Source organism: Pelodiscus sinensis, chromosome 19 (genome assembly GCF_052426305.1).
Source record: "Pelodiscus sinensis isolate ZL-2025 chromosome 19, ASM5242630v1, whole genome shotgun sequence".
NCBI lineage: Eukaryota > Metazoa > Chordata > Testudines > Trionychidae > Pelodiscus > Pelodiscus sinensis.
Genome location: NC_143070.1, coordinates 2,367,854 through 2,394,379, shown reverse-complemented (window position 1 = coordinate 2,394,379; position 26,526 = coordinate 2,367,854). Strand labels below are relative to the sequence as shown.

Sequence of the window (26,526 nt, the reverse complement as noted above, 5' to 3'; positions counted from 1 at the left end):
GCGATTCGAGGCCCTGCAGGAAAGCCGGGAGGGCCCACGGGGAAGTTGTTGGGTTTTGTTGTTGAACTCAGGTCTGACCGACCTGCTGAGTAGGAAGAGACCAAAGCGACTGTCCCCAGAAGGGTCTGTGGAGCCACCCCGCCGGAGTCAGCCACGAGGAGGTGCACCACCGTACCATGCCCAGCCAGCGGGGGGCGCTGGACAGGAGAGCATCATCACGCCGCTCCCAGCCAGGAGGGGGCGCTGGAGGGGGGAGAGCCACTATGCCACAGCCAGCCAGAAGGGGGCGCTGGAGAGGAGAGCCACTATGCCACAGTGGCTCTAACCACTGGCCTGCACTCCCCTGCCAGAGTCAGGGGGAACCCAGGATTCCTGGCTTCCCAAACCCCCCCCCCCCCCCCGGGCTCTACCCACTAGTCCCCGCTCCCCTGTCAGAGCCAGGGAGAGACCCCAGGAGTCCCAGCCCCTCTTGCTCTAACCACTAGGCCCCACTCCCCTCCCAGAGGCCGGAGGGGGGGGACCCAGGAGTCCTGGCCCCCAGCCCCTCTTGCTCTAACCACTAGGCCCCACTCCCCTCCCAGAGGGGGGGGGGACCCAGGAGTCCTGGCCCCCAGCCCCTCTTGCTCTAACCACTAGGCCCCACTCTCCTCCCAGAGGCCGGAGGGGGGGCACCCAGGAGTCCTGGCCCCCAGCCCCTCTTGCTCTAACCACTAGGCCCCACTCTCCTCCCAGAGGCCGGAGGGGGGGCACCCAGGAGTCCTGGCCCCCAGCCCCCCTTGCTCTAACCACTAGCCCGCACTGCCCTCCCAGAGCCCGCGGGGGGGGGGGGGACGACTCAGGAGTTCTCGCTCCCCCTCCCCTTCCAGGGCTGGGAGAGAAGCGTGGAACCCTAGCACCCAGCCCCGCCCCCTGCTGCTCTCTGATTGGTCCTCGAGGTGACGGGGGGGGGTGTCCGGCCTGGGAGCCCCGCCTTCGCTGCGCTGTGATTGGTCGGCTCAGAAAGAATTGTGTCCAGACGCGTCCTAGCCCCGCCACCCCACGCTCTGATTGGCCCATTTCATAGGTTCCCGCCCCGGCATTTCGCGCGGCGATTGGTGGGCGCCCTAGGAGGCCGTTCTAGCCACGCCCCTCCTGCCACGCTGATTGGTCGCGGCTGCCTAGGGGCGGAGACTCTGGCCCCGTGTCCCCGCTGACTGGTCACGGCCGCCGGGGGGCGGGGCGCACCTCTCCCGTCACGTCCTCCCTCTCGATGCTGATTGGCTGGGCCCGCCCCCACTGCCCGCTGAGTGGCCCGTTCGGGAGCCGGCGCGCGCTGGGCGGTTGGGGCGCGCGACGTTCCGGCCTCGCAGCCGGCGGCGGACAGGTGGGGACCAGACTCCCAGCGTGCACTGCGCGGGGGGGGACCAGACTCCCAGCCTGCACCGCGCGGGGGGGGACCAGACTCCCAGCCTGCACCGCGCGGGGGGGGGAACCAGACTCCCAGCGTGCACTGCGCGGGGGGGGGACCAGACTCCCAGCGTGCACTGCGCGGGGGGGGGGGACCAGACTCCCAGCGTGCACTGCGCGGGGGGGACCAGACTCCCAGCCTGCACTGCGCGTGGGGGGGGGGACCAGACTCCCAGCGTGCACTGCGCGGGGGGGGACCAGACTCCCAGCCTGCACTGCGCGTGGGGGGACCAGACTCCCAGCGTGCACTGCGCGGGGGGGGGGACCAGACTCCCAGCCTGCACTGCGCGGGGGGGGACCAGACTCCCAGCCTGCACTGCGCGTGGGGGGACCAGACTCCCAGCGTGCACTGCGCGGGGGGGGGACCAGACTCCCAGCCTGCACTGCGCGGGGGGGGACCAGACTCCCAGCGTGCACTGCGCGGGGGGGGGGACCAGACTCCCAGCCTGCACTGCGCGTGGGGGGGACCAGACTCCCAGCGTGCACTGCGCGTGGGGGGGGGACCAGACTCCCAGCGTGCACTGCGCGGGGGGGGGGACCAGACTCCCAGCGTGCACTGCGCGGGGGGGGGGACCAGACTCCCAGCGTGCACTGCGCGGGGGGGGGACCAGACTCCCAGCGTGCACTGCGCGGGGGGGGGACCAGACTCCCAGCCTGCACTGCGCGTGGGGGGGGGACCAGACTCCCAGCGTGCACTGCGCGGGGGGGGGACCAGACTCCCAGCGTGCACTGCGCGGGGGGGGGACCAGACTCCCAGCCTGCACTGCGCGTGGGGGGACCAGACTCCCAGCGTGCACTGCGCGGGGGGGGACCAGACTCCCAGCCTGCACTGCGCGGGGGGGGGGAACCAGACTCCCAGCGTGCACTGCGCGGGGGGGGAACCAGACTCCCAGCCTGCACCGCGCGTGGGGGGACCAGACTCCCAGCCTGCACTGCGCGGGGGTGGGGACCAGACTCCCAGCCTGCACCGCGCGTGGGGGGGGGGAACCAGACTCCCAGCGTGCACTGCGCGGGGGGGGGGACCAGACTCCCAGCCTGCACTGCGCGTGGGGGGACCAGACTCCCAGCGTGCACTGCGCGGGGGGGACCAGACTCCCAGCGTGCACTGCGCGGGGGGGGAACCAGACTCCCAGCCTGCACCGCGCGTGGGGGGGGGGAACCAGACTCCCAGCGTGCACCGCGCGGGGGGGGACCAGACTCCCAGCGTGCACTGCGTGGGGGGGAACCAGACTCCCAGCGTGCACTGCGTGGGGGGGAACCAGACTCCCAGCGTGCACTGCGTGGGGGGAACCAGACTCCCAGCCTGCACTGCGCGTGGGGGGGGGGGACCAGACTCCCAGCCTGCACCGCGCGTGGGGGGACCAGACTCCCAGCCTGCACCGCGCGTGGGGGGACCAGACTCCCAGCCTGCACTGCGCGGGGGGGAACCAGACTCCCAGCGTGCACTGCGCGGGGGGGGGACCAGACTCCCAGCGTGCACTGCGCGTGGGGGGGAACCAGACTCCCAGCGTGCACTGCGCGTGGGGGGGAACCAGACTCCCAGCCTGCACTGCGCGGGGGGGGACCAGACTCCCAGCGTGCACTGCGCGTGGGGGGGACCAGACTCCCAGCGTGCACTGCGCGTGGGGGGGGGAACCAGACTCCCAGCGTGCACTGCGCGTGGGGGGGGAACCAGACTCCCAGCCTGCACTGCGCGGGGGGGGACACCAGACTCCGAGCCTGCACTGCGCGGGGGGGGACCAGACTCCCAGCCTGCACTGCGCGTGGGGGGACCAGACTCCCAGCCTGCACTGCGCGTGGGGGGACCAGACTCCCAGCCTGCACTGCGCGGGGGGGGACCAGACTCCCAGCCTGCACTGCGCGGGGGGGGACCAGACTCCCAGCGTGCACTGCGCGTGGGGGGACCAGACTCCCAGCCTGCACTGCGCGGGGGGGACCAGACTCCCAGCCTGCACTGCGCGGGGGGGACCAGACTCCCAGCGTGCACTGCGCGGGGGGGAACCAGACTCCCAGCCTGCACTGCGCGTGGGGGGGGGGGGGAACCAGACTCCCAGCCTGCACTGCGCGTGGGGGGACCAGACTCCCAGCCTGCACTGCGCGGGGGGGGACCAGACTCCCAGCGTGCACTGCGCGTGGGGGGACCAGACTTCCAGCGTGCACTGCGCGGGGGGGGACCAGACTCCCAGCGTGCACTGCGCGTGGGGGGGGGAACCAGACTCCCAGCCTGCACTGCGCGGGGGGGAACCAGACTCCCAGCGTGCACTGCGCGGGGGGGGACCAGACTCCCAGCCTGCACTGCGCGTGGGGGGGACCAGACTCCCAGCCTGCACTGCGCGGGGGGGGACCAGACTCCCAGCCTGCACTGCGCGGGGGGGAACCAGACTCCCAGCCTGCACTGCGTGGGGGGGAACCAGACTCCCAGCCTGCACTGCGCGTGGGGGGGACTAGACTCCCAGCGTGCACTGCGCGGGGGGGGGACCAGACTCCCAGCCTGCACTGCGCGTGGGGGGGACTAGACTCCCAGCCTGCACTGCGCGGGGGGGGACCAGACTCCCAGCGTGCACTGCGTGGGGGGGACCAGACTCCCAGCGTGCACTGCGCGGGGGGGGACCAGACTCCCAGCCTGCACTGCGTGGGGGGGAACCAGACTCCCAGCCTGCACTGCGCGTGGGGGGCAACCAGACTCCCAGCGTGCACTGAGCGGGGGGGGAACCAGACTCCCAGCATGCACTGCGTGGGGGGGACCAGACTCCCAGCATGCACTGCACGGGGGGGACCAGACCTCCACTGAGGAGACACGTGGGAAGGGGCCTGGGCGGAGGGCGACAGGGAGGCCGGGGGATGGGAATGTGGGGAGAGGCTGGGGGAGGTGGGAAGGGTCCAGGTGGGGGAGAGGGAAGAAGTGGGGCGCAACGGGGTCCGGCAGGAGGGAGGCTCCATGGGGAACCGGGGGCCTGACGGGCGCTGGGGGAGGAATGAAGCTGCCTTGCCTGGCACTGTGCGGTGCCTCGGGCTGTTTACGTAGGGTCTGTTGTCAATCCCCCGGCGGGACGGGCGGCTGGGCCTTTTGCTAAGGTTCTGTTCCCCTCTAGGGACGGGGAGTTGTCCAGGCACCTCTGGGACCATGGACAGGAGGGAAGAGTCCAGGAGACACCTGGACCCGCCGGCCACCTTCGGAGCCCCCAGACCCAGCGGTAACACGCACAGATCTGAGGGTCCCGGCAGCCCCGCGTCACATCCTGCTGTCCCGGATACCTGGGTCCCATTCCCCATCCGGATCTTGGCCAGCAAAGGGGTGACCCCTCCTCCTCCCCCCCTCCCGTGCTGCCACTCCAGATGCCCGGCTCCCGTTCCCCCTCCCCATCCCTCTAGGGAGGAGCCCCATGCATCGCCATTCTGGGTGCCTGCCTCCCATTCGCTGTCATGTCTCCCGTAGGTCCCAGGGGGCTGATCCCTCCCTCGCACTTCCAGAGCCGGTCGGCGCCCCCCCTGGCCGCTACTGGACCGGCGCCCTGGACGGCTGAGCCCCTCAGCTGGCAGCCCCAGGAGCTCACAGCGCTGAGACAGGAGAACCAGTGCCTGCGAGATGCGTTGCAAAGATGGACAGCGGGGGGCGCCAGGGCGCCCAGGGGCAAGGCAGCAGTGGAGACCGAGGAGCCTGGAGCCAGGACCAGGTAAAAGGCCTCCATCCCCACTTCCCCACAGCCAGGCCCCCACAGCCAAGCCCCACTTTCATGTCGCCCTCCCCACAGGTCGCTGGACCGGGAGGCAGAGCCTCCAGCTGCCCGTCACGCCCTGGCCATCTCCCAGCAGGCCGAGCTCATTTCCCACCAGCTCCAGGAGATCCGGCGTCTAGAGGCGGAGCTAACCGGACTCCGGGCCACCGCCCTCCAGCAGGAAGCCACAGCAGCCGCGAGGGAGAGCACCTTGGCCTGCCTGCAGGGGGAGCTGGAGCAGCTGAGGGGGAGGAGCCAGGCCGAGGGCGAGGCCCTGAGGGTGGAGCTAGAGGAGCAGAAGAGGCGTGGCCAGGCAGAAGCCGCTGCCCTGAAGGCGGAGCTAGAGGAGCAGAAGAGGCGTGGCCAGGCAGAAGCCGCTGCCCTGAAGGCGGAGCTGGAGGAGCAGAAGAGGAGTGGCCAAGCGGAAGCTGACGCCCTGAGGGCGGAGCTAGAGGTGGCGGTGGAGCGGCACCGGCAGGAGTTGGCGGCGGTGCAGGGGGAACTGTGGGCGGCGCTGGAGAAAAGGGAAGCCCTGAGCCAGCAGGCGGCAGAGCACATGCAGGAGGTGCTGGGTGAGCACAAGGCTGAGGTGAGTGGGGGGGGAGGGACTCCTGGGTTCCATCCCTAGCTCTGGAATGGGAGTTGGGACTAGTGGTTAGAGCTGGCGGGGGAGCCAGGACTCCTGGGTTCTCTTCCCAGCCAGGTCCCTTCTGTCCCCCCAGCTCTCCCGTCTCCACCAGGCCCATGGGGCTGAAGTTAGCTCCCTGTGGCAACAGTCCCTGCAGCTGGAGCAGGAGGTGGAGGCACGGAGACAAGCGAGCCAGAGTCTGCAGGAGCAACTGAGGTAGGAACAGCCGCCGGACCCCCCGTCAGCTTCCTGATTTGCCAGAGTTCCTGACTCTCGGGAACGGTAGGAGGGAGAACAGCAAAATAGACAGTGGCTTCAGGGGTGGGGAACTCTTTTCAGGTCGGGAGCCACTGACCCACAAAACATCAGTCAGGGATCTGGGGCTGCGGGGAGACAGCGGTGGTGGGGGTGGTCTGGCGTGTAGGCGCCCCAATGCTGGGGGAGGCCCACCCCGAGCTAGAAACATAAAAGGTAACATTGAGGGTCACCTAAAAAGACATTAGAAACAAGAGGAAGACCACAGACAAGGTAGGCCCACGGCTCAGGGAAGAAGGAAAAACGGTGACAGAAAATGTGGAGCTGGCAGAGGTGCTTCTGGTGCTTGGACGCCAGTGAAAATGGGGTAGGTTATTCACGGTTCAGAACAAGTGGGGTTCCGCAGAGATGGGGTCTGCTGTGGGATCAGTTCTGGTCCAGATCTTCAGCGATGTTGAGATGGTGTGGGGAAAGGTTACGTTTACACTTGCACCCACCTTCAAGAGAGGGATGCAAATGAAGACATTCGAAATGGCAAATGAAGCCAGGATTTAAATATCCCGCGCTTCATTTGCATGTTTGCATTATGGCGCTATTTCGAAATAACGCTATTTCAAAATAACAGACGCTATTGAGACGCGGCTATTTCGAGAGAAAACCCTTCTCTCGAAATAACCCTTATTCCTCATACAATGAGGTGTACTAGTTATTTCGAGAGAAGGGTTTTCTCTCGAAATAGCCGCGTCTCAACAGCGCCTGTTATTTTGAAATAGCGTTATTTTGAAAGAGCACCGTAATGCGAATATGCAAATGAAGCGCGGGATATTTAAGTGTAGACATAACTTTCCCTTATTGACTTTGGCTGCGTCTAGACTGGCAAGTTTTTCCGCAAAAGCAGTTGCTTTTGCGGAAAAACTTGCCAGCTGTCTACACTGGCCGCTTGAATTTCCACAAGAACACTGACTTCCTACTGTCTGAAATCAGTGCTGCTTGCGGAAATACTATGCTTCTCCCGTTCGGGCAAAAGTCCTTTTGCGCAAAGCTTTTGCGCAAAAGGGCCAGTGTAGACAGCTCAGATTTGGTTTGCGCAAAAAAGCCCTGATCGCAAAAATGGCGTTTGGGGCTTTTTGGCACAAAAGTGCGTCTAGATTGGCACGGACGCTTTTCTGCAAAAAGTGCTTTAGTGGGAAAGCGTCCGTGCCAATCTAGACGCTCTTTTCCGCAAATGCTTTTAATGGAAAACTTTTCCGTTAAAAGCATTTGCGGAAAATCATGCCAGTCTAGACGTAGCCTTTGGGTATTTACTTGTTCCCCTAATATAAGAACTAGGGGGCCACCCAATGAACTGAATAGACAGCACGTTTAAACAAGTAAAAGGAAGTTTTTCACACAGCGCACAGTCAACCTGTGGAACTCCTCGCCTGAGGAGGTTGTGCAGGCTGGGACTAGAACAGGATTTAAAAGAGAGCTAGATACATTCATGGAGGTTAGGGCCATCAATGGCTATTAGCCAGGATGGGTAAGGAATGGGGTCCCCAGCCTCTGTGTGTCAGAGGGTGGAGATGGGTGGCAGAAGAGAGTTTGCTGGATCATTCCCTGTTCTGTTCGCTCCCTCTGGGGCATCTGGCACTGGCCACTGTCGGCAGATGGGAAACTGGGCTGGATGGACTTTTGGTCTGACCGAGTCTGGCCGTTCTTATGTTCTTCTGATTTAGATATTGGCGTAGAGAGTACGATTATTAAGTTTGCAGCTGATCCCAAGCTGGGAGGGGTGGCGAGTGCTTTGGAGGACAGGTCAGAATTCAAAATGATCTGGACAAACTGGAGAAATGGTCGGAGGTCAACAGGATGACGTTGAATAAGGACAAACGTAAAGTGCTCCACTTAGGAAGGGACAGTCCGTGTCACACACGCAGAACGGGAAGCGACTGTCTAGGAAGGAGTCCGGCAGAAAGGGATCTAGGAGTGATAGTGGATCACACGCTGAATAGGAGTCAAAGTGTGATGCTGTTGCACAAAAAGCAAACATGATTCTGGGCTGCATGGACAGGAGTGTGGCGAGCAAGACACGAGAAGTCGTTCTTCTACTCTGCGCTGATTAGGCCTCAGCTGGAGAATTGTGTGCAGTTCTGGGCCCCGCATTTCAAGAAAGATGGGGAGAAATTGGAGAGGGTCCAGAGAAGAGCAACGAGAATGATGAAAGGTCTAGAGAACATGAGCTAGGAGGGAAGGCTGAAGGAATTGGGCTTGTTTAGTTTGGAAAGAAGAAGACCGAGAGGGGACATGAAAGCGAGTTTCAAGTATCTAAACAGGTGTCACAAGGAAGAGGGAGAAAACTTGTTCCCCTTGGCCTGTGAGGACAGGACAAGAAGCAATGGGCTTAAACTGCAGCAAGGGAGGTTTAGGTTGGACATTAGGAAAAAGTTCCTGCCTGCCAGGGTGGTCAAACACTGGAATAAATTGCCCAGGGAGGTTGTGGAAGCCCCATCTGTGGAGATATTGAAGAGTAGGTTGGGCAGACACTGGTCTGGGAAGGTTTAGATGGTGCTTGGTCCGGCCGTGTGGGCCGGGGACTGGACTCGGTGGCCTCAGGAAGGGACCTCGAGTTGTCCGATTTGATGATTTCTCTCCCCGCAGCATGGCCCAGGCGGAGCTGGCCTCCCAGCAGACCCTGCTTCAGCAGCTGCGGACCTACGTGGGGGAGCAGGGGAGCACGCTGGGCTCTGAGAGGCAGCAGCTGCTTGGCCAGGTGCAGGTGAGGAGGGATGAGCGATGCGCGCGCAGAGCGGGTTGCATCCTGCAGGGGGCGCTCACACACCAGGAGACTGGGACAGGACGTCCCAGCAGGGGGCGCTGACACGGGGAGGGGGACCAGACGTCCCAGCAGGGGGCGCTGACATGGGGAGGGGGACAGGATGTCCTAGCAGGGGGCGCTCTCACAGGGAAGGGGGCCGGATGTCCCAGCAGGGGGCGCTGACATGGGGAGGAGGACCGGATGTCCCAGCAGGGGGCGCTGACATGGGGAGGGGGACAGGATGTCCTAGTAGGGGGCGCTGACACGGGGAGGGGGACCAGACGTCCCAGCAGGGGGCGCTCTCACAGGGAAGGGGGCCGGATGTCACAGCAGGGGGCGCTGACACAGGGAGGGGGACCAGACGTCCCAGCAGGGGGCGCTCTCACAGGGAAGGGGGCCGGATGTCACAGCAGGCGGCACTGACACAGGGAGGGGGACCAGACGTCCCAGCAGGGGGCGCTCTCACAGGGAAGGGGGCCGGACGTCCCAGCAGGCGGCACTGACACGGGGAGGGGGACCAGACGTCCCAGCAGGGGGCGCTCTCACAGGGAAGGGGGCCGGACGTCCCAGCAGGCGGCACTGACACGGGGAGGGGGACCAGACGTCCCAGCAGGGGGCGCTCTCACAGGGAAGGGGGCCGGACGTTCCAGCAGGCGGCACTGACACGGGGAGGGGGACCAGACGTCCCAGCAGGGGGCGCTCTCACAGGGAAGGGGGCCGGACGTCCCAGCAGGGGGCGCTGACATGGGGAGGGGGACCAGACGTCCCAGTAGGGGGTGCTCTCACAGGGAAGGGGGCCGGACTTCCCAGCAGGGGGCACTGACACGGGGAGGGGGACCAGACGTCCCAGCAGGGGGCGCTCTCACGGGAAGGGGGCCGGATGTCCCAGCAGGGGACGCTCACTCCCTCCCCTTGCCCCCAGCGCCTAGAAGGGGAGCGCGAGGCCCTGAAGACGACGACGGAGCTGCTCCAGCTCCGACTGGCCTCGCTCAGCGACGTCCTGGCCCTGCAGGAGCTGGAGCTGAGCAAGAAGGTAACGGCCCCCTGTCTCCTTGGGGTCACGCTCCCCGGCCCCCTGGCCTGGCCAATTTCCCTGGGGGGCGCTGTGCTGTAGCCTGGCGTTGAACCGGTGTATTCCCCCCTCCCAGCCCGGAGACCCCCTGCAGCCCGAGCCAGCCCAGAAGAGCCAGTCCCTGCTGAGCCGCTGGCGAGAGAAGGTCTTTGCCCTCATGGTGCAGCTCAGATCCCAGGAGCTCGGCCACACGGACGCCACCAAAGCGCTGCAGAGGCAGGTGAGGGCCTGTTGGAGGCAGGGGTTCGGAGCGCAGGTGGTGCGCATGCATTGGTGCACAGAACAAAATGTAGTCCACACATGGAGGAAAAAAAATAGAGGGAGCATTGCCCCGGACCCTCACGTGTGAGGTGAAGTGGGACTAGGAGGGAGGTGAGACGGGTGGGGAATTTGGGTTGGGTAGGGCTGCGGAGGCCGGAGAAAGAGGCGGCTTTTCCTCAACTCCAGGGCTGCGCTTGCCTCCTTCCCTGTGACTGCCCCGGCGGGGGAGAGCCCCTGCCAATATTCACACACGAGCTGCGCGCTGTTACGGGTCGAAGGGGCCGTTATATAGCGCTTCACACCCTCTGGAAGATCGTTAACTGCGCCCCCAGGCCCGGCCACTCTCCAGTGGTCTGGGCACAGAGAAGTTCGGGAAACCGGTAGTTTGGGGGGTTTTTTACAAAGAGGTTCCCGATGGGGCGCGTACCACAGAGCGGGGCGAAACTCCTTGGAAGGACAATGCAGAGCTGCATTTCCTGCACCCCTCAAAGGGCGTGGGGAGCCGGGGGTCCCGGAGGCGCTGAGGGAGAGGGAAGGAGCCTAGGAGAGAATCTGGAGGGTGTGGGGCAGAGGGGGAGTTGTCCCGACCTTTCCCCAGGCTAGGAGTGTGGGGAGGAGTCACGTTCCCCCCCCCCCCACATCCCTCCTCAGCAGATGCTCCTGATTCTGCCCCTCTATCGGTGCCCCCCAGAAGCCCCGTGCTCCCCACCGTCCTTGCTGTCTCCGTGGCCAGGGGGCTCGGCTGGGCTCTGCAGCGCTGGGCAGAGAATTTAATTATTTGCCCCCCTTACATACATGGTGCCCTGGCTGTGCTGCAGTCCCACCCTTGCCCACCAGATGGTGTTGCAGCGGCGCCACAGCAGCCCCTGGTGGGCAAAGGTGGAACTGTAGCACCTGCCAGGCCAGAGGGGTTTTGTGGGGCTCTCCAGCGGCGCAGAATTGCCCCTGGGGTAGCTCTGTGCCTCCCCCCGCTCGCTCCCCAGGTCTCCGAGCTGCAGGGGGAAGTGCAGGCGCGGGACCAGAAGGTGGCGCTGCTGCTCCACAGCCTCCAGGACAAGACAGCCGAGGCCGAGATGGAGCGAGTGAAGAACACGGTGAGGTCCTGCCGGGGGGCGGGCAGGGAACGGGGCGGGGCCTGCCCCCTCTAGGGGGCACCGGCTCCCCTCTGGCTCTAGGGCAGGCGCTGGCTGGCTCCGGGGAGCAGGGCACGGGGCAGGCACTAGCTACGACCGGCGTTCTGCTCCCCTGCAGACGCTCCAGGCCGAGCTGTCTCACCAGAAGGACTCCGGGCAGCGTCTCCAGCACCAGGCGGAAGCAGCCGAGGGCGCCTTGCGGAGCCTCGTGGAGACCGTCAGCAGGTGCCGCTTGGGGGTGCTCTATGCGCAAAGGGGGGGACCCCGGAGAGCCCTCTAAGGGGGCGCTGGCTCCATCCAGCATCCCTGGCTCCTGATCTTGCCACCCTTAGCCTGACCTTAGAGCCAGCAGCTCCTGGTACCCCCCCACTACCCAGAATCCTTTGCTGGCGTGAGTGAGGTCACGACCCCGGCCGGCCCCTCATCCTCTAGTTCTAGGGGTCGCAGGCCCGGCGGGTGGGACACAAGGTCTGTGATTGGTCGGGGTGTGGGGGTCACGCCCTTTGACCCTCGTCCTCTCAGCAGGCTCCACCAGCAGATCGGGGGGCAGGAGGCAGAGCTGAAGGCAGCGGCCTCGCGCCTAGCTGGGCTGGGAAACCGAGTCACCTTCGCCGCCAAGAGAGTCGACACCATCCAAGGTGAGGGTTTTGACCCGGAGCAGTGAGGCCCATCTACTCCGGTATCCCGCCTGCCCGGAACCGATCCACAGGCCCACGCAGCTGGGGTCCCTCTGCCCTGGGCCAGATGGTCTGCGGGTCTCACAGGAGGCAAGATCCCCGTCACTTCCTGTCCCAAACTTTTCAGTGCTCTGGGCTGTTCCCCACCCCAGAGCTGGCTGCATCTCTGGGCCATAACTCTACATCTGTGGGCTTGCAGGGCTGGTGTCTCGTAAAATGGCCCTGGCGCGACTGCGGACAGAAGAGCAGCCCAAGGCCGCTGGATTGGAGGACGACGGGTGAGTCCTCTCCCCCCGGGCACAGGCAGGACTCCTGGGTCCTCCCCCTGACTCTGGGAGGAGAGTGGGGGCTAGTGGTTAGAGCAGGGGGCTGGGAGCCAGGATGCCTGGGTCCTCCCCCTGACTCTGGGAGGGGAGTGGGGGCTAGTGGTTAGAGCAGGGGGCTGGGAGCCGGGACGCCTGGGTTGTCTCTCCAGGAGGGGAGTGGGGGCTAGTGGTTAGAGCAGGGGGCTGGGAGCTGGGACGCCTGGGTTGTCTCTCCAGAAGGGGAGTGGGGTACAGTGGTTAGAGCGGCAGGGCTGGACTCTCCCCTCTCCCCCCAGCCTGTCCCAGGACGCTCTGCGGGCCGAGCTGGCCCTGCTGCACCAGGAGCGGGACCGCCTGGCGGGGGAGCTGAAGAAAGGGGCGCAGATCCTGGAGCAGCAGGTGGCCGAGGCCCGGGAGAAAGGTACGTGGGCCAGGCCCAGCTCGGGGGCACCCCGCATCCGGCCGGCTGCCCGGGGACGCTGCGCCCCGGCTGGCCGTGGCTGGAAGCGCAGGGACCCGGCCCGAGGTGACTAACCCCCATTCCCCTCCGGCGGCAGCGGAGCGGGAGCTGCAGGAGGCCACCCGGAGCCTGCAGGGGGCGCTGGAGCAGAAGGAGGCGCTGGAGCGGGAGCGGGGGCAGCTGCGGGGCCAGCTGGAGGAGGCGCAGCGGGAGCGGCGGGAGAGCCAGGAGGCGGCGGAGGGGCTGAGACGGGAGCTGGCCCAGCTGCGGCCGGAGTATGAGAGGGGTAAGCGGCTGGGGGGGGCGAGGGTCAGCTGGGGGGGATGCTGTCCCCAGCAGTCAGAGCTAACTCCCCCTCCCGCCCCCCAGCCCTACAGGAGAAGGTGACGGAGGTGGAGACGCGGCTGCGGGCGGATCTCGCGGAGCTGGAGAAGAGGGTCAGTGAGGCCCGGAGGGAGCACACGAAGGCCGGTGAGAGATGCCCCCCCAGCACCCCTCACTCCCGCCCCCCCAGCCCTGCCGGTGCCTCTCACTCCCGCCCTGAAGGCCCTCCCCACAGCTCTGCTGGTGCCCCTCGTGCCCATCCCCCTGCCCCCCCAGCCCTGCCGGTGCCTCTCACTCCCATCCCCCTGCCCCCCCAGCCCTGCTGGTGCCCCTCACTCCTGCCCCCCAGCCCTGCCGGTGCCCCTCACTCCTGCCCTGCAGTCTCTGCCCCCCCAGTCCTGCCAGTGCCCCTCGCTCCTGCCCTGCAGTCTCTGCCCCCCCAGCCCTGCCGGTGCCCCTCACTCCCGCCCCCCAGCCCTGCCGGTGCCCCTCACTCCCATCCCCCTGCCCCCCCAGCCCTGCCGGTGCCCCTCGCTCCCATCCCCCTGCCCCCCCAGCCCTGCCGGTGCCCCTCGCTCCTGCCCCCCAGCCCTGCCGGTGCCCCTCACTCCCGCCCCGCAGCCCTGGGCTCCACCCCGCCTCTCACCCGCGCTCTCCCTGCAGTGGTCGCCCTGCGTCAGGCCGAGCGCCAGGCGGCCCGCGACAAAGCCAGGGGCCAGGAGCTGGCGCGGCTGCAGGAGGAAGCCCGGCAGGAGGAGACCAGCCGGCTGGGGGCGCGGCTGCAGGCCCTGGAGCGGGACAAGAACCTGCTGATGGTAGGTGCTGGGAGTGGGGGGGAGCCCCTGCCGGGCCCCCCCAGTCCTGACTCTGCCTCGCTCCTCCCCCCAGGCCACCCTGCGGCAGGAGGGGCTCCTGGCCCAGTACAGGCAGAACCGGCTGGCGGCCCGGCGCGGCCCAGAGGAGCCGCCAGCACCGGGGGACGGCAGCACCCGGGCTCCCCCCAAAGGTACTGAGCTCCGGCCAGAACCCCCCTACCCCTCCCTCCGCCCCCCAAGTCTCTGCAGCCTGGGCCGCGGCCCAGCCAGAGCTGCCCCACCACAATCCCCACCTGCCCCATAGCTGCCCCCTCTCCCCACAGAGCCCCTGGCTGCGGTGCTGGAGGAGCTGCAGAGCCTGAGCACGGCCATCCTGCGGGAGGAGGAAGAGGAGGAGGAGAGGCCGCCGGGCGAGGAAGGCAGCCCCCAGGATCAGGAGGGGCCACCCTGATGGGGGGGGGCGGGAGCCGGCTCCCGGTTTTGTGGCTGGTCTTCAGGTTTGTAGGTAGAATAAAGGTTGTTTGGGTTCAACACGAGCGTGTCCGTGTGGATCTGTCTGGGGCAGAACCCAGGCGTCCTGGCCCCTCCCCCCCCCCGCTCTAACCACTAAGCCCCACTCCCCTCCCCGAGCCAGGCAGAGAACCCAGGGGTCCTGGCCCCTCCCCCCCGCTCTAACCACTAAGCCCCACTCCCCTCCCCGAGCCAGGCAGAGAACCCAGGGGTCCTGGCCCCTCCCCCCCGCTCTAACCACTAAGCCCCACTCCCCTCCCCGAGCCAGGCAGAGAACCCAGGGGTCCTGGCCCCTCCCCCCCGCTCTAACCACTAAGCCCCATTCCCCTCCCCGAGCCAGGCAGAGAACCCAGGGGTCCTGGCCCCTCCCCCCCGCTCTAACCACTAAGCCCCACTCCCCTCCCCGAGCCAGGCCCCTGACTGCTGCCCCCCCCCCTGCACCTCCCCGCCCCTGACTGCTGCCCCCCACCTCCTGCACCCCTCTGTCCCTGACTGCTGCCTCCCACCTCCTGCACCTCCCCGCCCCTGACTGCTGCCCCCACCTCCTGCACCCCTCTGCCCTGACTGCTGCCCCCCACCTCCTGCACCCCCTACCCCTACTGCTGCCTCCCACCTCCTGCACCTCCCCGCCCCTGACTGCTGCCCCCCACCTCCTGCACCCCTCTGCCCCTGACTGCTGCCCCCCATCTCCTGCACCCCCCTACCCCTACTGCTGCCCCCCACCTGCACCTCCCTGCCCCTGACTGCTGCCCCCCACCTCCTGCACCTCCCCGCCCCTGACTGCTGCCCCCACCTCCTGCACCTCCCCGTCCCTGACTGCTGCCCCCATCTCCTGCACCTCCCCGCCCCTGACTGCTGCCCCCACCTCCTGCACCTCCCCGCCCCTGACTGCTGCCCCCACCTCCTGCACCTCCCCGCCCCTGACTGCTGCCCCCATCTCCTGCACCTCCCCGCCCCTGACTGCTGCCCCCCACCTCCTGCACCTCCCCGCCCCTGACTGCTGCCCCCATCTCCTGCACCTCCCCGCCCCTGACTGCTGCCTCCCACCTCCTGCACCTCCCCGCCCCTGACTGCTGCCCCCCACCTCCTGCACCTCCCCGCCCCTGACTGCTGCCCCCCACCTCCTGCACCTCCCTGCCCCTGACTGCTGCCCCCCATCTCCTGCACCTCCCTGCCCCTGACTGCTGCCCCCCACCTCCTGCACCTCCCCGCCCCTGACTGCTGCCCCCCACCTCCTGCACCTCCCTGCCCCTGACTGCTGCCCCCCATCTCCTGCACCTCCCTGCCCGACTGCTGCCCCCCATCTCCTGCACCTCCCTGCCCCTGACTGCTGCCTCCCACCTCCTGCACCTCCCTGCCCCTGACTGCTGCCCCCCACCTCCTGCACCTCCCTGCCCCTGACTGCTGCCCCCCATCTCCTGCACCTCCCTGCCCCTGACTGCTGCCCCCCACCTCCTGCACCTCCCCCTGACTGCTGCCCCCCACCTCCTGCACCTCCCCGCCCCTGACTGCTGCCCCCCACCTCCTGCACCTCCCTGCCCCTGACTGCTGCCCCCCATCTCCTGCACCTCCCCGCCCCTGACTGCTGCCCCCCACCTCCTGCACCTCCCCCCCCCGACTGCTGCCCCCACCTCCTGCACCTCCCCGCCCCTGACTGCTGCCCCCCATCTCCTGCACCTCCCCGCCCCTGACTGCTGCCCCCCACCTCCTGCACCTCCCCGCCCCTGACTGCTGCCCCCCACCTCCTGCACCTCCCCGCCCCTGACTGCTGCCCCCCACCTCCTGCACCTCCCTGCCCCTGACTGCTGCCCCCCATCTCCTGCACCTCCCTGCCCCTGACTGCTGCCCCCCATCTCCTGCACCTCCCTGCCCCTGACTGCTGCCCCCCACCTCCTGCACCTCCCCCCCCCTGACTGCTGCCCCCCACCTCCTGCACCTCCCCGCCCCTGACTGCTGCCCCCCACCTCCTGCACCTCCCTGCCCCTGACTGCTGCCCCCATCTCCTGCACCTCCCCGCCCCTGACTGCTGCCCCCCACCTCCTGCACCTCCCCCCCCCGACTGCTGCCCCCACCTCCTGCACCTCCCCGCCCCTGACTGCTGCCCCCCATCTCCTGCACCTCCCCGCCCCTGACTGCTGCCCCCCACCTCCTGCACCTCCCTGCCCCTGACTGCTGCCCCCCATCTCCTGCACCTCCCTGCCCCTGACTGCTGCCCCCCATCTCCTGCACCTCCCTGCCCCTGACTGCTGCCCCCCACCTCCTGCACCTCCCCCTGACTGCTGCCCCCCACCTCCTGCACCTCCCCGCCCCTGACTGCTGCCCCCCACCTCCTGCACCTCCCTGCCCCTGACTGCTGCCCCCCATCTCCTGCACCTCCCCGCCCCTGACTGCTGCCCCCCACCTCCTGCACCTCCCCCCCCTGACTGCTGCCCCCACCTCCTGCACCTCCCCGCCCCTGACTGCTGCCCCCCATCTCCTGCACCTCCCCGCCCCTGACTGCTGCCCCCACCTCCTGCACCTCCCCGCCCCTGACTGCTGCCCCCCACCTCCTGCACCTCCCTGCCCCTGACTGCTGCCCCCACCTCCTGCACCTCCCTGCCCCTGACTGCTGCCCCCCACCTCCTGCACCTCCCCCTGACTGCTGCCCCCACCTCCTGCACCTCCCCGCCCCTGACTGCTGCCCCCCATCTCCTGCACCTCCCCGCCCCTGACTGCTGCCCCCCATCTCCTGCACCTCCCCGCCCCTGACTGCTGCCCCCCCCTCCTGCACCTCCCCGCCCCTGACTGCTGCCCCCCACCTCCTGCACCTCCCCGCCCCTGACTGCTGCCCCCCACCTCCTGCACCTCCCCGCCCCTGACTGCTGCCCCCACCTCCTGCACCTCCCCGCCCCTGACTGCTGCCCCCCACCTCCTGCACCTCCCCGCCCCTGACTGCTGCCCCCCATCTCCTGCACCTCCCCGCCCCTGACTGCTGCCCCCACCTCCTGCACCTCCCCGCCCCTGACTGCTGCCCCCCATCTCCTGCACCTCCCCGCCCCTGACTGCTGCCCCCCCCTCCTGCACCTCCCCGCCCCTGACTGCTGCCCCCCACCTCCTGCACCTCCCCGCCCCTGACTGCTGCCCCCCACCTCCTGCACCTCCCCGCCCCTGACTGCTGCCCCCACCTCCTGCACCTCCCCGCCCCTGACTGCTGCCCCCCACCTCCTGCACCTCCCCGCCCCTGACTGCTGCCCCCACCTCCTGCACCTCCCCGCCCCTGACTGCTGCCCCCACCTCCTGCACCTCCCCGCCCCTGACTGCTGCCCCCACCTCCTGCACCTCCCCCCCCCTGACTGCTGCCCCCCTCCTGCACCTCCCTGGCCCTGACTGCTGCCTCCCACCTCCTGCACCTCCCTGGCCCTGACTGCTGCCCCCACCTCCTGCACCTCCCTGGCCCTGACTGCTGCCCCCACCTCCTGCACCTCCCCGCCCCTGACTGCTGCCCCCCACCTCCTGCACCTCCCCGCCCCTGACTGCTGCCCCCACCTCCTGCACCTCCCCGCCCCTGACTGCTGCCCCCACCTCCTGCACCTCCCCGCCCCTGACTGCTGCCCCCCATCTCCTGCACCTCCCCGCCCCTGACTGCTGCCCCCACCTCCTGCACCTCCCCGTCCCTGACTGCTGCCCCCCACCTCCTGCACCTCCCTGGCCCTGACTGCTGCCCCCACCTCCTGCACCTCCCCGCCCCTGACTGCTGCCCCCCACCTCCTGCACCTCCCTGGCCCTGACTGCTGCCCCCACCTCCTGCACCTCCCTGGCCCTGACTGCTGCCTCCCATCTCCTGCACCTCCCTGCCCCTGACTGCTGCCCCCCACCTCCTGCACCTCCCCGCCCCTGACTGCTGCCCCCCGCCTCCTGCACCTCCCCGCCCCTGACTGCTGCCCCCCACCTCCTGCACCTCCCCGCCCCTGACTGCTGCCCCCACCTCCTGCACCTCCCTGCCCCTGACTGCTGCCCCCCACCTCCTGCACCTCCCCGCCCCTGACTGCTGCCCCCCACCTCCTGCACCTCCCCGCCCCTGACTGCTGCCCCCCACCTCCTGCACCTCCCTGGCCCTGACTGCTGCCCCCACCTCCTGCACCTCCCTGCCCCTGACTGCTGCCCCCCACCTCCTGCACCTCCCCGCCCCTGACTGCTGCCCCCCATCTCCTGCACCTCCCTGCCCCTGACTGCTGCCCCCCACCTCCTGCACCTCCCTGCCCCTGACTGCTGCCCCCCATCTCCTGCACCTCCCTGCCCCTGACTGCTGCCCCCCACCTCCTGCACCTCCCTGGCCCTGACTGCTGCCCCCACCTCCTGCACCTCCCTGCCCCTGACTGCTGCCCCCCACCTCCTGCACCTCCCTGCCCCTGACTGCTGCCCCCCCCCCCACCTGCACCTCCCCGTCCCTGACTGCTGCCCCCCGCCTCCTGCAGCCCAGCTGATTTCCGGTAGCCCCGCCCCCTCCTTGGGCAATGGCTGCGCATGCGCCGTCCTAGGCTCCCGCGGCCAGAGGCGCCAGCTCCGCCCCCCGCCCTGCTGAGAGCCCGGCCCCGCCCCACGTGGCCCCGCCCCGCTCCTGTCAGCCCCGGCCAATCCGGCGCGGCCCGCCGGGCTGCTCGCCACGTGACTTCGGGGTGCCCTGCCAATCAGCGCGCGGCCTCCCAGGCCCGGGCCAATGGGGAGCAAGGGCCACGCCCCTCAGTCCCCACCCAGCCAATCAGCGGGCGTCTCCGCGGCCAGCGCGCGCTGCTCGGGAGCCCGGGCTGGGGCAGCGGCCGCGGGGTTCTGCGCTGGGCCCGGCACAAGGGGACCGGTCCCCGCGCTACGTCACTGGGGGACACCCCGTTACCAAGGAGACCGGGGTCCGGACCTACGTCACTGGGGGACACCCCGTTACCAAGGAGACGGGGCCGCGGCGCTACGTCACTGCGGGGACCCCGTTTGGATCGACATCCCCAGAGGGGACCCGTTACCAAGGAGACCAGGATCCCGCATCTACGTCACGGCGGGGGACCCCCCCCCGTTACCATGGAGTCCTGGGTTCTAGAATCTTGGTGCCAGGGAGGCTGAAGTTCTAGAACCGCCCCACCCCCAGCTGCGTTGCTAGGCGACCGGGATTCTAGAGCCACCCAGCCAGCACCAGGAGGGGGTGCCAGAGCCTGGTTGCCACGCCGACCGGGGGTTCTAGAGCCGCGTTGCCGGGAGACACGACGTTCCGGAGCCGCGTGCCGGGGTTCTAGATCAGCGTCCACCCCGGGGGCTCTAGATGCCGAGGGCAGCGCTGGAGACGGGCGGTTCCGGAGCCAGCGGTCCGTAGGGGGGGCGGGTCTCGAGCCGGCGAGGGGCCCTGCCCGGCTCCAGGGCCGCGTGGCACAGGAAGGCCGCGGGGATCCAGAGCAGGGGAAGGTCTCGCCCGCCCCCTCGCCCGCTCTCAGTCTCCGAAACCCCCTGCGGGGCCCCCGAGCCCCATTGGGGAGCCAGGGCGGGGAGATGACGCCATGGGCCTCTGTGGTCTCAGCCAGATAACGAGGCAGGCAAGGGGAGGGAATTAATTGCCCCCCCCCCACACACAGAGACGCCCCCAGGGCAGGTCTAGTGCCCGCTACGGGAGCTGGCTCCGTTTCCCACTGCGTTGCTCCGATCTCAGCCGGTAAACGGCTCCGAGAAGGCTAGAACCCGGGAGTCCTGCCCCTGCCCCGGTAGCTCACTAGCCCCCAGTCCCCTGCCAGAGCTGGGCTAGACCCCCAGGAGTCCTGCCTCCCAGCCCCCTCCCCCCCCCGATGCTGGGCAGGGGGACCCGGCCATGCCGTCGGAGGCCCTGCCCTGCTTCCAGCTGCTGCGGATGGGCCCGGCCCGCCCGGGGGACGACCCGAACCGGGACCTGCACACCTTCCGGCCGGCCGGGCCGCGCTGCACCTACCGGCTGGGGCGCCGGGCCGAGGTCTGCGACGTGCCCCTGGCGTCGGAGCGCCACCCGGGGCTGGTGTCCCGCGTCCACGCCGAGCTCCACGCCGAGCGGGACCCGCACAGCGCCGCTGGGGAGTGGCGGGTCTGCCTGGTGGACTGCAGCACCCACGGTGAGTGGCGGGCTGCCCCCCAGAGGCAGCTGCATGTCAGCCGCTGGTCCTGGGGCGGGGTCTTCGGGGCGGCCGCTTGCTGCGCCCTGCCCCAGAGGTGGCCGCCTGTCAGCGGTGGCGGAAAAGATCCCAGAGTGTCAGGTGTGGCACTCGCAGCCGGCCCAGCCTCCCTTTCTGCTTCCTCCCGGACGCGCCCCTCTGGCTCAGATGTCTGTCTGTCTCACCAGCACCTCCCCTCCCGCTGGATCAGTCTGTCTGTCTGCATCCATGCCTGTCCGTCAGCCTGTCCCCATCCATGCCTGTCTGCCTAGCTGTCCTCACACACACCTGTCTGTCTGTCTGTCCACATCCATGCCTGTCTGTCTAGCTGTCCTCACACACACCTGTCTGTCTGTCTGTCCGCATCCATGCCTGTCTGTCTAGCTGTCCTCACACACACCTGTCTGTCTGTCTGTCTGCATCCATGTCTGTCTGTCTGCCTGTCCCCATCCATGCCTGTCTGCCTGTCTATCTAGCTGTCCTCACACACACCTGTCTGTCTGTCCGCATCCATGCCTGTCCGTCTGCCTGTCCACATCCATGCCTGTCCATCTGCCTGTCCCCAACCACGCCCCTCTGTCTAAAACGTCTGTCTGTCTCTCCAGCACCTCCCCTCCCACTGGACTTGTCTGCCTGTTCCCATCCACACCTATCTGCCTGTCTGTCTAGCCATCCTCACACACACCTGTTTGTCTACCTGTCTCCATCCACGCTTGTCTCTCTGCCTGTCTCCTACACTCCTGTTTGCCTGTTCCCATCTACACCTGTCTTGTCTGCCTGTCCCCATCCACGCCTGTCCGTCTATCTAGCCATCCTCACACACACCTGTCTTGTCTACCTGTCCCCAACCACACTTGTCTCTTTGCCTGTCTCCATACACTCCTGTCCGCCTGTCCCCATCCTCGCCTGTTTGCCTGTCCTCATATGTGCCTGTCTATCTAGCCATCCTCACACACATCTGTCTACCTGTCCCCATCCACGCCTGTGTGTCTGCCTGTCCATTTATCCAGCCTCGTATCTGTCAATCTGTCTCTATGCACACCTATTTGTCCAGGCCCCCGACACCTGACCACCCGCTGTTCATGCATCCATCCTTCCCCATGCCCCCCCCCCCATCTTGCCCCAGCTCATCTCTCCCTTTGGTTCACTAAAATAAAAACTCTGGAAATGCCCTGACCCAAAGCTCCGTCCCCGTCTCCATCCCTCCCCGATCCCCGGGAGCAGGACACGTCCCCCCCTTCCCCGTGTGCCAGGGCCTCCCCTTCACCCCCCTCTCTCCTTCCCGTCTCCGCCAGGCACCTACGTCAACGCGGTGCGGGTGCCCCGGGCCCGGCGCGTGGAGCTGAGCGACGGGGACCTGCTGATCTTCGGCCACCCGGCGCCCGTCCCCGAGGGCTGCCCCCTGGCTCCCCCGCCTGGCGACTCGGAGTTCTGCTTCCTCTTCCAGAAGGTGCGGGTGCAGCCCCAGGACTTCGCCGCCCTCACGGCCCCCAAGGCCCCGTGGCCCCTCCCCTGTGGGTTCAAACCCGTGGTGCCGGGCGGCACCACGCGCATCCGGCCCCTCGCCCGGCCCGCTGGGCCCCTCCGCCCCTCCCGCCCCAAGGCCTCCCTCGTCCTCAGCTCCATCGGCAGCATCAGCAAGCTCAAGCCGCAGCCGCTGACGTTCGCCCTGAGCCGGGCTCCGCGCCCGGAGCCGCCCGCCCGGCCCGGGGCCTCCAAGAGCCGCCGGAAGTCGGCCCACACCCTCCTGCCCGAGCTGGAGGACGAGGTGACCCGGCTGGACGAGGAGCAGTGGGGTCCCGACGAGCCAGATGGGTACGGCCGCCATAGCCGGCTGCAGCCCAGCCAGCCGAGAGCGCCGGAGAGGGCAGGGAGCCGCCGGACACCGCCGGAAGCAGGAGTGACACTCCAGGGCACGCCGAGCGGGTGAGTAGAGTCGCTTTCCCAGAATGCCCTGGGAAGAGGGGGGTGCCGGGTCCCATCACCTGCCTGCCCTCCGAAAGGGCCCGAGTTTGCCCTGCGACCCTCAGCCGCCATCTTGTTATACTCAGCACTGCCGATGCCGCGCTGCCCCAGAGCTGGGCGCATGAGAGGTCCAAAAGTTGTGAAAAGGGAGTTTCTGGGCTCAGCGTCAGGGTCCTGGGATAACATGGGGGGATGGGACCCAGCCAGCCCCCCAGAGGGCAGGCCAGGCACCGCTCACCGGCTCCCCTCCGGTTTGCAGGAAGCGGCGGGGACGGCCCCGGAAGCACCCCCTGCGCGACACCTGCCAGGTCTTCTCGCAGCCGCTGCTGGCGGCAGAGCCTTGCGCAGCCCCGCGCTGCCGCCTGCCCCAGGACGAGACGGTGCAGTGGGTGCAGTGCGACGGCTGCGACGCCTGGTTCCACGTGGCCTGCGTGGGCTGCAGCTACAGCGCCGTCCAGGAGGCCGACTTCCGCTGCGGGGGCTGCTGCACGTAGCCGCGGGCAGGAAGACACGGGGCCAACGGATGGGTGACTGGTGAAACCGTGCCAGGCGATGGTGCGCACACAGGCAGTGACTGGTGAAACCGTGCCAGGCGATGGTGCGCACACAGGCAGTGACTGGTGAAACCGTGCCAGGTGATTGTGCGCACACAGGCAGTGACTGGTGAAACCGTGCCAGGCGATGGTGCGCACACAGGCAGTGACTGGTGAAATCGTGCCAGGTGATTGTGCGCACACAGGCAGTGACTGGTGAAATCGTGCCAGGCGATGGTGCGTACACAGGCAGTGACTGGTGAAATCGTGCCAGGTGATTGTGCGCACACAGGCAGTGACTGGTGAAATCGTGCCAGGCGATGGTGCGCACACAGGCAGTGACTGGTGAAATCGTGCCAGGCGATTGTCCAGACAGAGTGACTGGTGAAACCATGCCAAGCAATGGTGCACACACAGGCAGTGACTGGTGAAACCGTGCCAGGCGATGGTGCACACACAGGCAGTGACTGGTGAAACCGTGCCAGGCGATGGTGCACACACAGGCAGTGACTGGTGAAATCGTGCCAGGCGATGGTGCGTACACAGGCAGTGACTGGTGAAACTGCCAGGTGATTGTGCAGGCAGAGTGACTGGTGAAACCATGCCAGGCAATGGTGCACATACAGACTGTGACTGGTGAAACTGTGCCAGGTGATTGTGCGCACACAGGCAATAACTGGTGAAATCGTGCCAGGTGATTGTGCAGACAGAGTGACTGGTGAAACCATGCCAAGCAATGGTGCACACACAGGCAGTGACTGGTGAAATTGTGCCAAACAACTGTGTACATTCCAGCAGTGGCAGGTGAAACATGACACCCTAGAAGGCACTGGTGGAATTGTGGGAGTTGTGCAACAACTGGTGAAACCGTGCCGGGCGATTGTGCACGTGCAGGCAACAATGGGTGAAAACCTGCCCACCCGCACAGCGCCTGGTGACTCCCTGTGAGCCAACCGGGTGCACGTGAGCAGGGACTGGGCGAACCCAGCCGAGGAGCACGGAGCACACGCACACCGGGCTGGCGATGGAAAGGCGAGGTGCCCGGCTTGTCACTTGTGCAAAGACAATGGTGCGAATCTAGGAGCTGAGCCCGTGCCCCTGGGTGGAGGTTTCTGACTCCCCAGGGAGGAGCAGGACACGGGGCCTTTCCCCTCTGCCTGGCCCCGGCTCCACCATCCAGCCCCCACACGGGGTCATGGCTTGTGAAAACATGCCCAGGGTGGGGCCAGCGCTACCCTTCTACTCCCATGGGGGCCAGGCGCTGGCCTGGTGCCTCACCAGTCCTTTGTCGTCGTGCGCAGCCCCACCCGAAACACGAGCGTCAAAGACCACACGTGGCCCTCGTGACAAAGCAAGATAGTCGTGCAGCCTCGCACGAGAGACCCCGGCTGTTTCCACACCCCCGAGGAAGCCATCAGGGCATCCAAGGCCTCCCACGGTGCCACTTCCATGGAAGGGGATGCACGAAACACGCTGGAAAATCTGGATTTTCCCGCCTGTTCCTGAAAAGGGCTATTGGTCGTGTTCCTAACTCGGACCGTTCCCACCAGGCCTGCTGGCCAGAGGCTCCCCTTCTGGAGGAGACATGGATCCACCTCTCCCCTCGGGAATTTTGTCCTTCTTTGGCTCGGTTTCTTTTCTTTTGCTCGGGCACTGGGGTGGGGAAGAAAAAAAAAAAGATTTTCCAGCCAGTCGCCGGCTTTGTTTTTGCCCCGCCACCTGCTTCGTGCCCGAGGCTGTCTAACAAGCGCCGCAAAGCCAGCCCCCTGGGCAGTGGTCTGTGTGCCGCTCCCGCCCTCTCCAAAATTGCTGCAGCCCAGAGCGCCCTGCGCGAACCACGGGTCCGGCTCAGCGAATGGCCCCCCTGCTGGCGGGAGGCTGGTATTGCAGGCCTGGAAACTGCCCCGGGGCAGAAGCCAAGGGACAATGCGGGGGGACCAGGAAGTGAGGTCTAGTGGTTACAGTGGGGGGGGGAGCCAGGACTCCTGGGTTCTCTCCTGGCTCTGAGAAGGGAGTGGGGGCTAGTGGTTACAGTGGGGGGGGAGCCCAGGACTCCTGGGTTCTCTCCTGGCTCTGAGAAGGGAGTGAGGTCTAGTGGTTACAGCGGGGGGGGGGGGCCAGGACTCCTGGGTTCTCTCCTGGCTCTGAGAAGGGAGTGGGGGCTAGTGGTTACAGCGGGGGGGGGGAGCCAGGACTCCTGGGTTCTCTCCTGGCTCTGAGAAGGGAGTGGGGGCTAGTGGTTACAGCGGGGGGGGGGGAGCCAGGACTCCTGGGTTCTCTCCTGGCTCTGAGAAGGGAGTGGGGGCTAGTGGTTACAGTGGGGGGGGGCCAGGACTCCTGGGTTCTCTCCTGGCTCTGAGAAGGGAGTGGAGGCTAGTGGTTACAGTGGGGGGGAGCCAGGACTCCTGGGTTCTCTCCTGGCTCTGAGAAGGGAGTGGGGGCTAGTGGTTACAGCGGAGGGGGAGCCAGGACTCCTGGGTTCTCTCCTGGCTCTGAGAAGGGAGTGGGGACTAGTGGTTACAGTGGGGGGGGAGCCAGGACTCCTGGGTTCTCTCCTGGCTCTGAGAAGGGAGTGGGGGCTAGTGGTTACAGCGGGGGGGGGGGCCAGGACTCCTGGGTTCTCTCCTGGCTCTGAGAAGGGAGTGGGGGCTAGTGGTTACAGCGGGGGGGGGAGCCAGGACTCCTGGGTTCTCTCCTGGCTCTGAGAAGGGAGTGGGGGCTAGTGGTTACAGTGGGGGGGAGCCAGGACTCCTGGGTTCTCTCCTGGCTCTGAGAAGGGAGTGGAGGCCAGTGGTTACAGTGGGGGGGAGCCAGGACTCCTGGGTTCTCTCCTGGCTCTGAGAAGGGAGTGGGGGCTAGTGGTTACAGCGGGGGGAGCCAGGACTCCTGGGTTCTCTCCTGGCTCTGAGAAGGGAGTGGGGACTAGTGGTTACAGTGGGGGGAGGAGCCAGGACTCCTGGGTTCTCTCCTGGCTCTGAGAAGGGAGTGGGGACTAGTGGTTACAGTGGGGGGGAGCCAGGACTCCTGGGTTCTCTCCTGGCTCTGAGAAGGGAGTGGGGGCTAGTGGTTACAGCGGGGGGGGGGAGCCAGGACTCCTGGGTTCTCTCCTGGCTCTGAGAAGGGAGTGGGGGCTAGTGGTTACAGTGGGGGGGAGCCAGGACTCCTGGGTTCTCTCCTGGCTCTGAGAAGGGAGTGGAGGCCAGTGGTTACAGTGGGGGGGAGCCAGGACTCCTGGGTTCTCTCCTGGCTCTGAGAAGGGAGTGGGGGCTAGTGGTTACAGCGGGGGGGAGCCAGGACTCCTGGGTTCTCTCCTGGCTCTGAGAAGGGAGTGGGGACTAGTGGTTACAGTGGGGGGAGGAGCAGGACTCCTGGGTTCTCTCCTGGCTCTGAGAAGGGAGTGGGGACTAGTGGTTACAGTGGGGGGAGCCAGGACTCCTGGGTTCTCTCCTGGCTCTGAGAAGGGAGTGGGGGCTAGTGGTTACAGCGGGGGGGGGA

General features: G+C 67.2%; 2 protein-coding genes across 4 annotated transcripts; both read left to right on the top strand.

Annotated features, from left to right (window-relative positions):
* The first annotated feature begins 1,214 nt into the window (after window positions 1–1,214).
* CCHCR1 (coiled-coil alpha-helical rod protein 1) lies at window positions 1,215–14,411 on the top strand. 3 transcript variants are annotated; one of them, XM_089771724.1, is made up of 18 exons: window positions 1,215–1,363; window positions 4,539–4,640; window positions 4,883–5,120; window positions 5,199–5,751; window positions 5,885–6,006; window positions 8,683–8,800; window positions 9,762–9,872; window positions 9,988–10,131; window positions 11,171–11,266; window positions 11,424–11,530; window positions 11,828–11,943; window positions 12,182–12,260; window positions 12,584–12,708; window positions 12,845–13,033; window positions 13,117–13,218; window positions 13,735–13,886; window positions 13,960–14,077; window positions 14,210–14,411. In XM_089771724.1, exons 2-18 carry the CDS (start codon window positions 4,571–4,573, stop codon window positions 14,335–14,337), a joined length of 2,568 nt encoding a protein of 855 aa, XP_089627850.1. In that variant the 5' UTR covers window positions 1,215–1,363; window positions 4,539–4,570; the 3' UTR covers window positions 14,338–14,411. The 3 variants fall into 3 exon arrangements, with proteins under 3 accessions (XP_089627850.1, XP_089627849.1, XP_089627851.1); XM_089771723.1 differs by having other exon boundaries at window positions 11,156–11,266; window positions 11,831–11,943; window positions 14,210–14,409; XM_089771725.1 differs by having other exon boundaries at window positions 1,216–1,363; window positions 11,156–11,266; window positions 14,210–14,410.
* A 4,727-nt stretch (window positions 14,412–19,138) lies between these two features.
* Window positions 19,139–24,973, top strand: TCF19 (transcription factor 19). The gene is made up of 3 exons (XM_089771722.1): window positions 19,139–20,494; window positions 21,829–22,459; window positions 22,758–24,973. The coding sequence occupies exons 1-3, from the start codon at window positions 20,221–20,223 to the stop codon at window positions 22,990–22,992; spliced, it is 1,140 nt and encodes a 379-aa protein (XP_089627848.1). The 5' UTR covers window positions 19,139–20,220; the 3' UTR covers window positions 22,993–24,973.
* The last annotated feature ends 1,553 nt before the right edge of the window (window positions 24,974–26,526 follow it).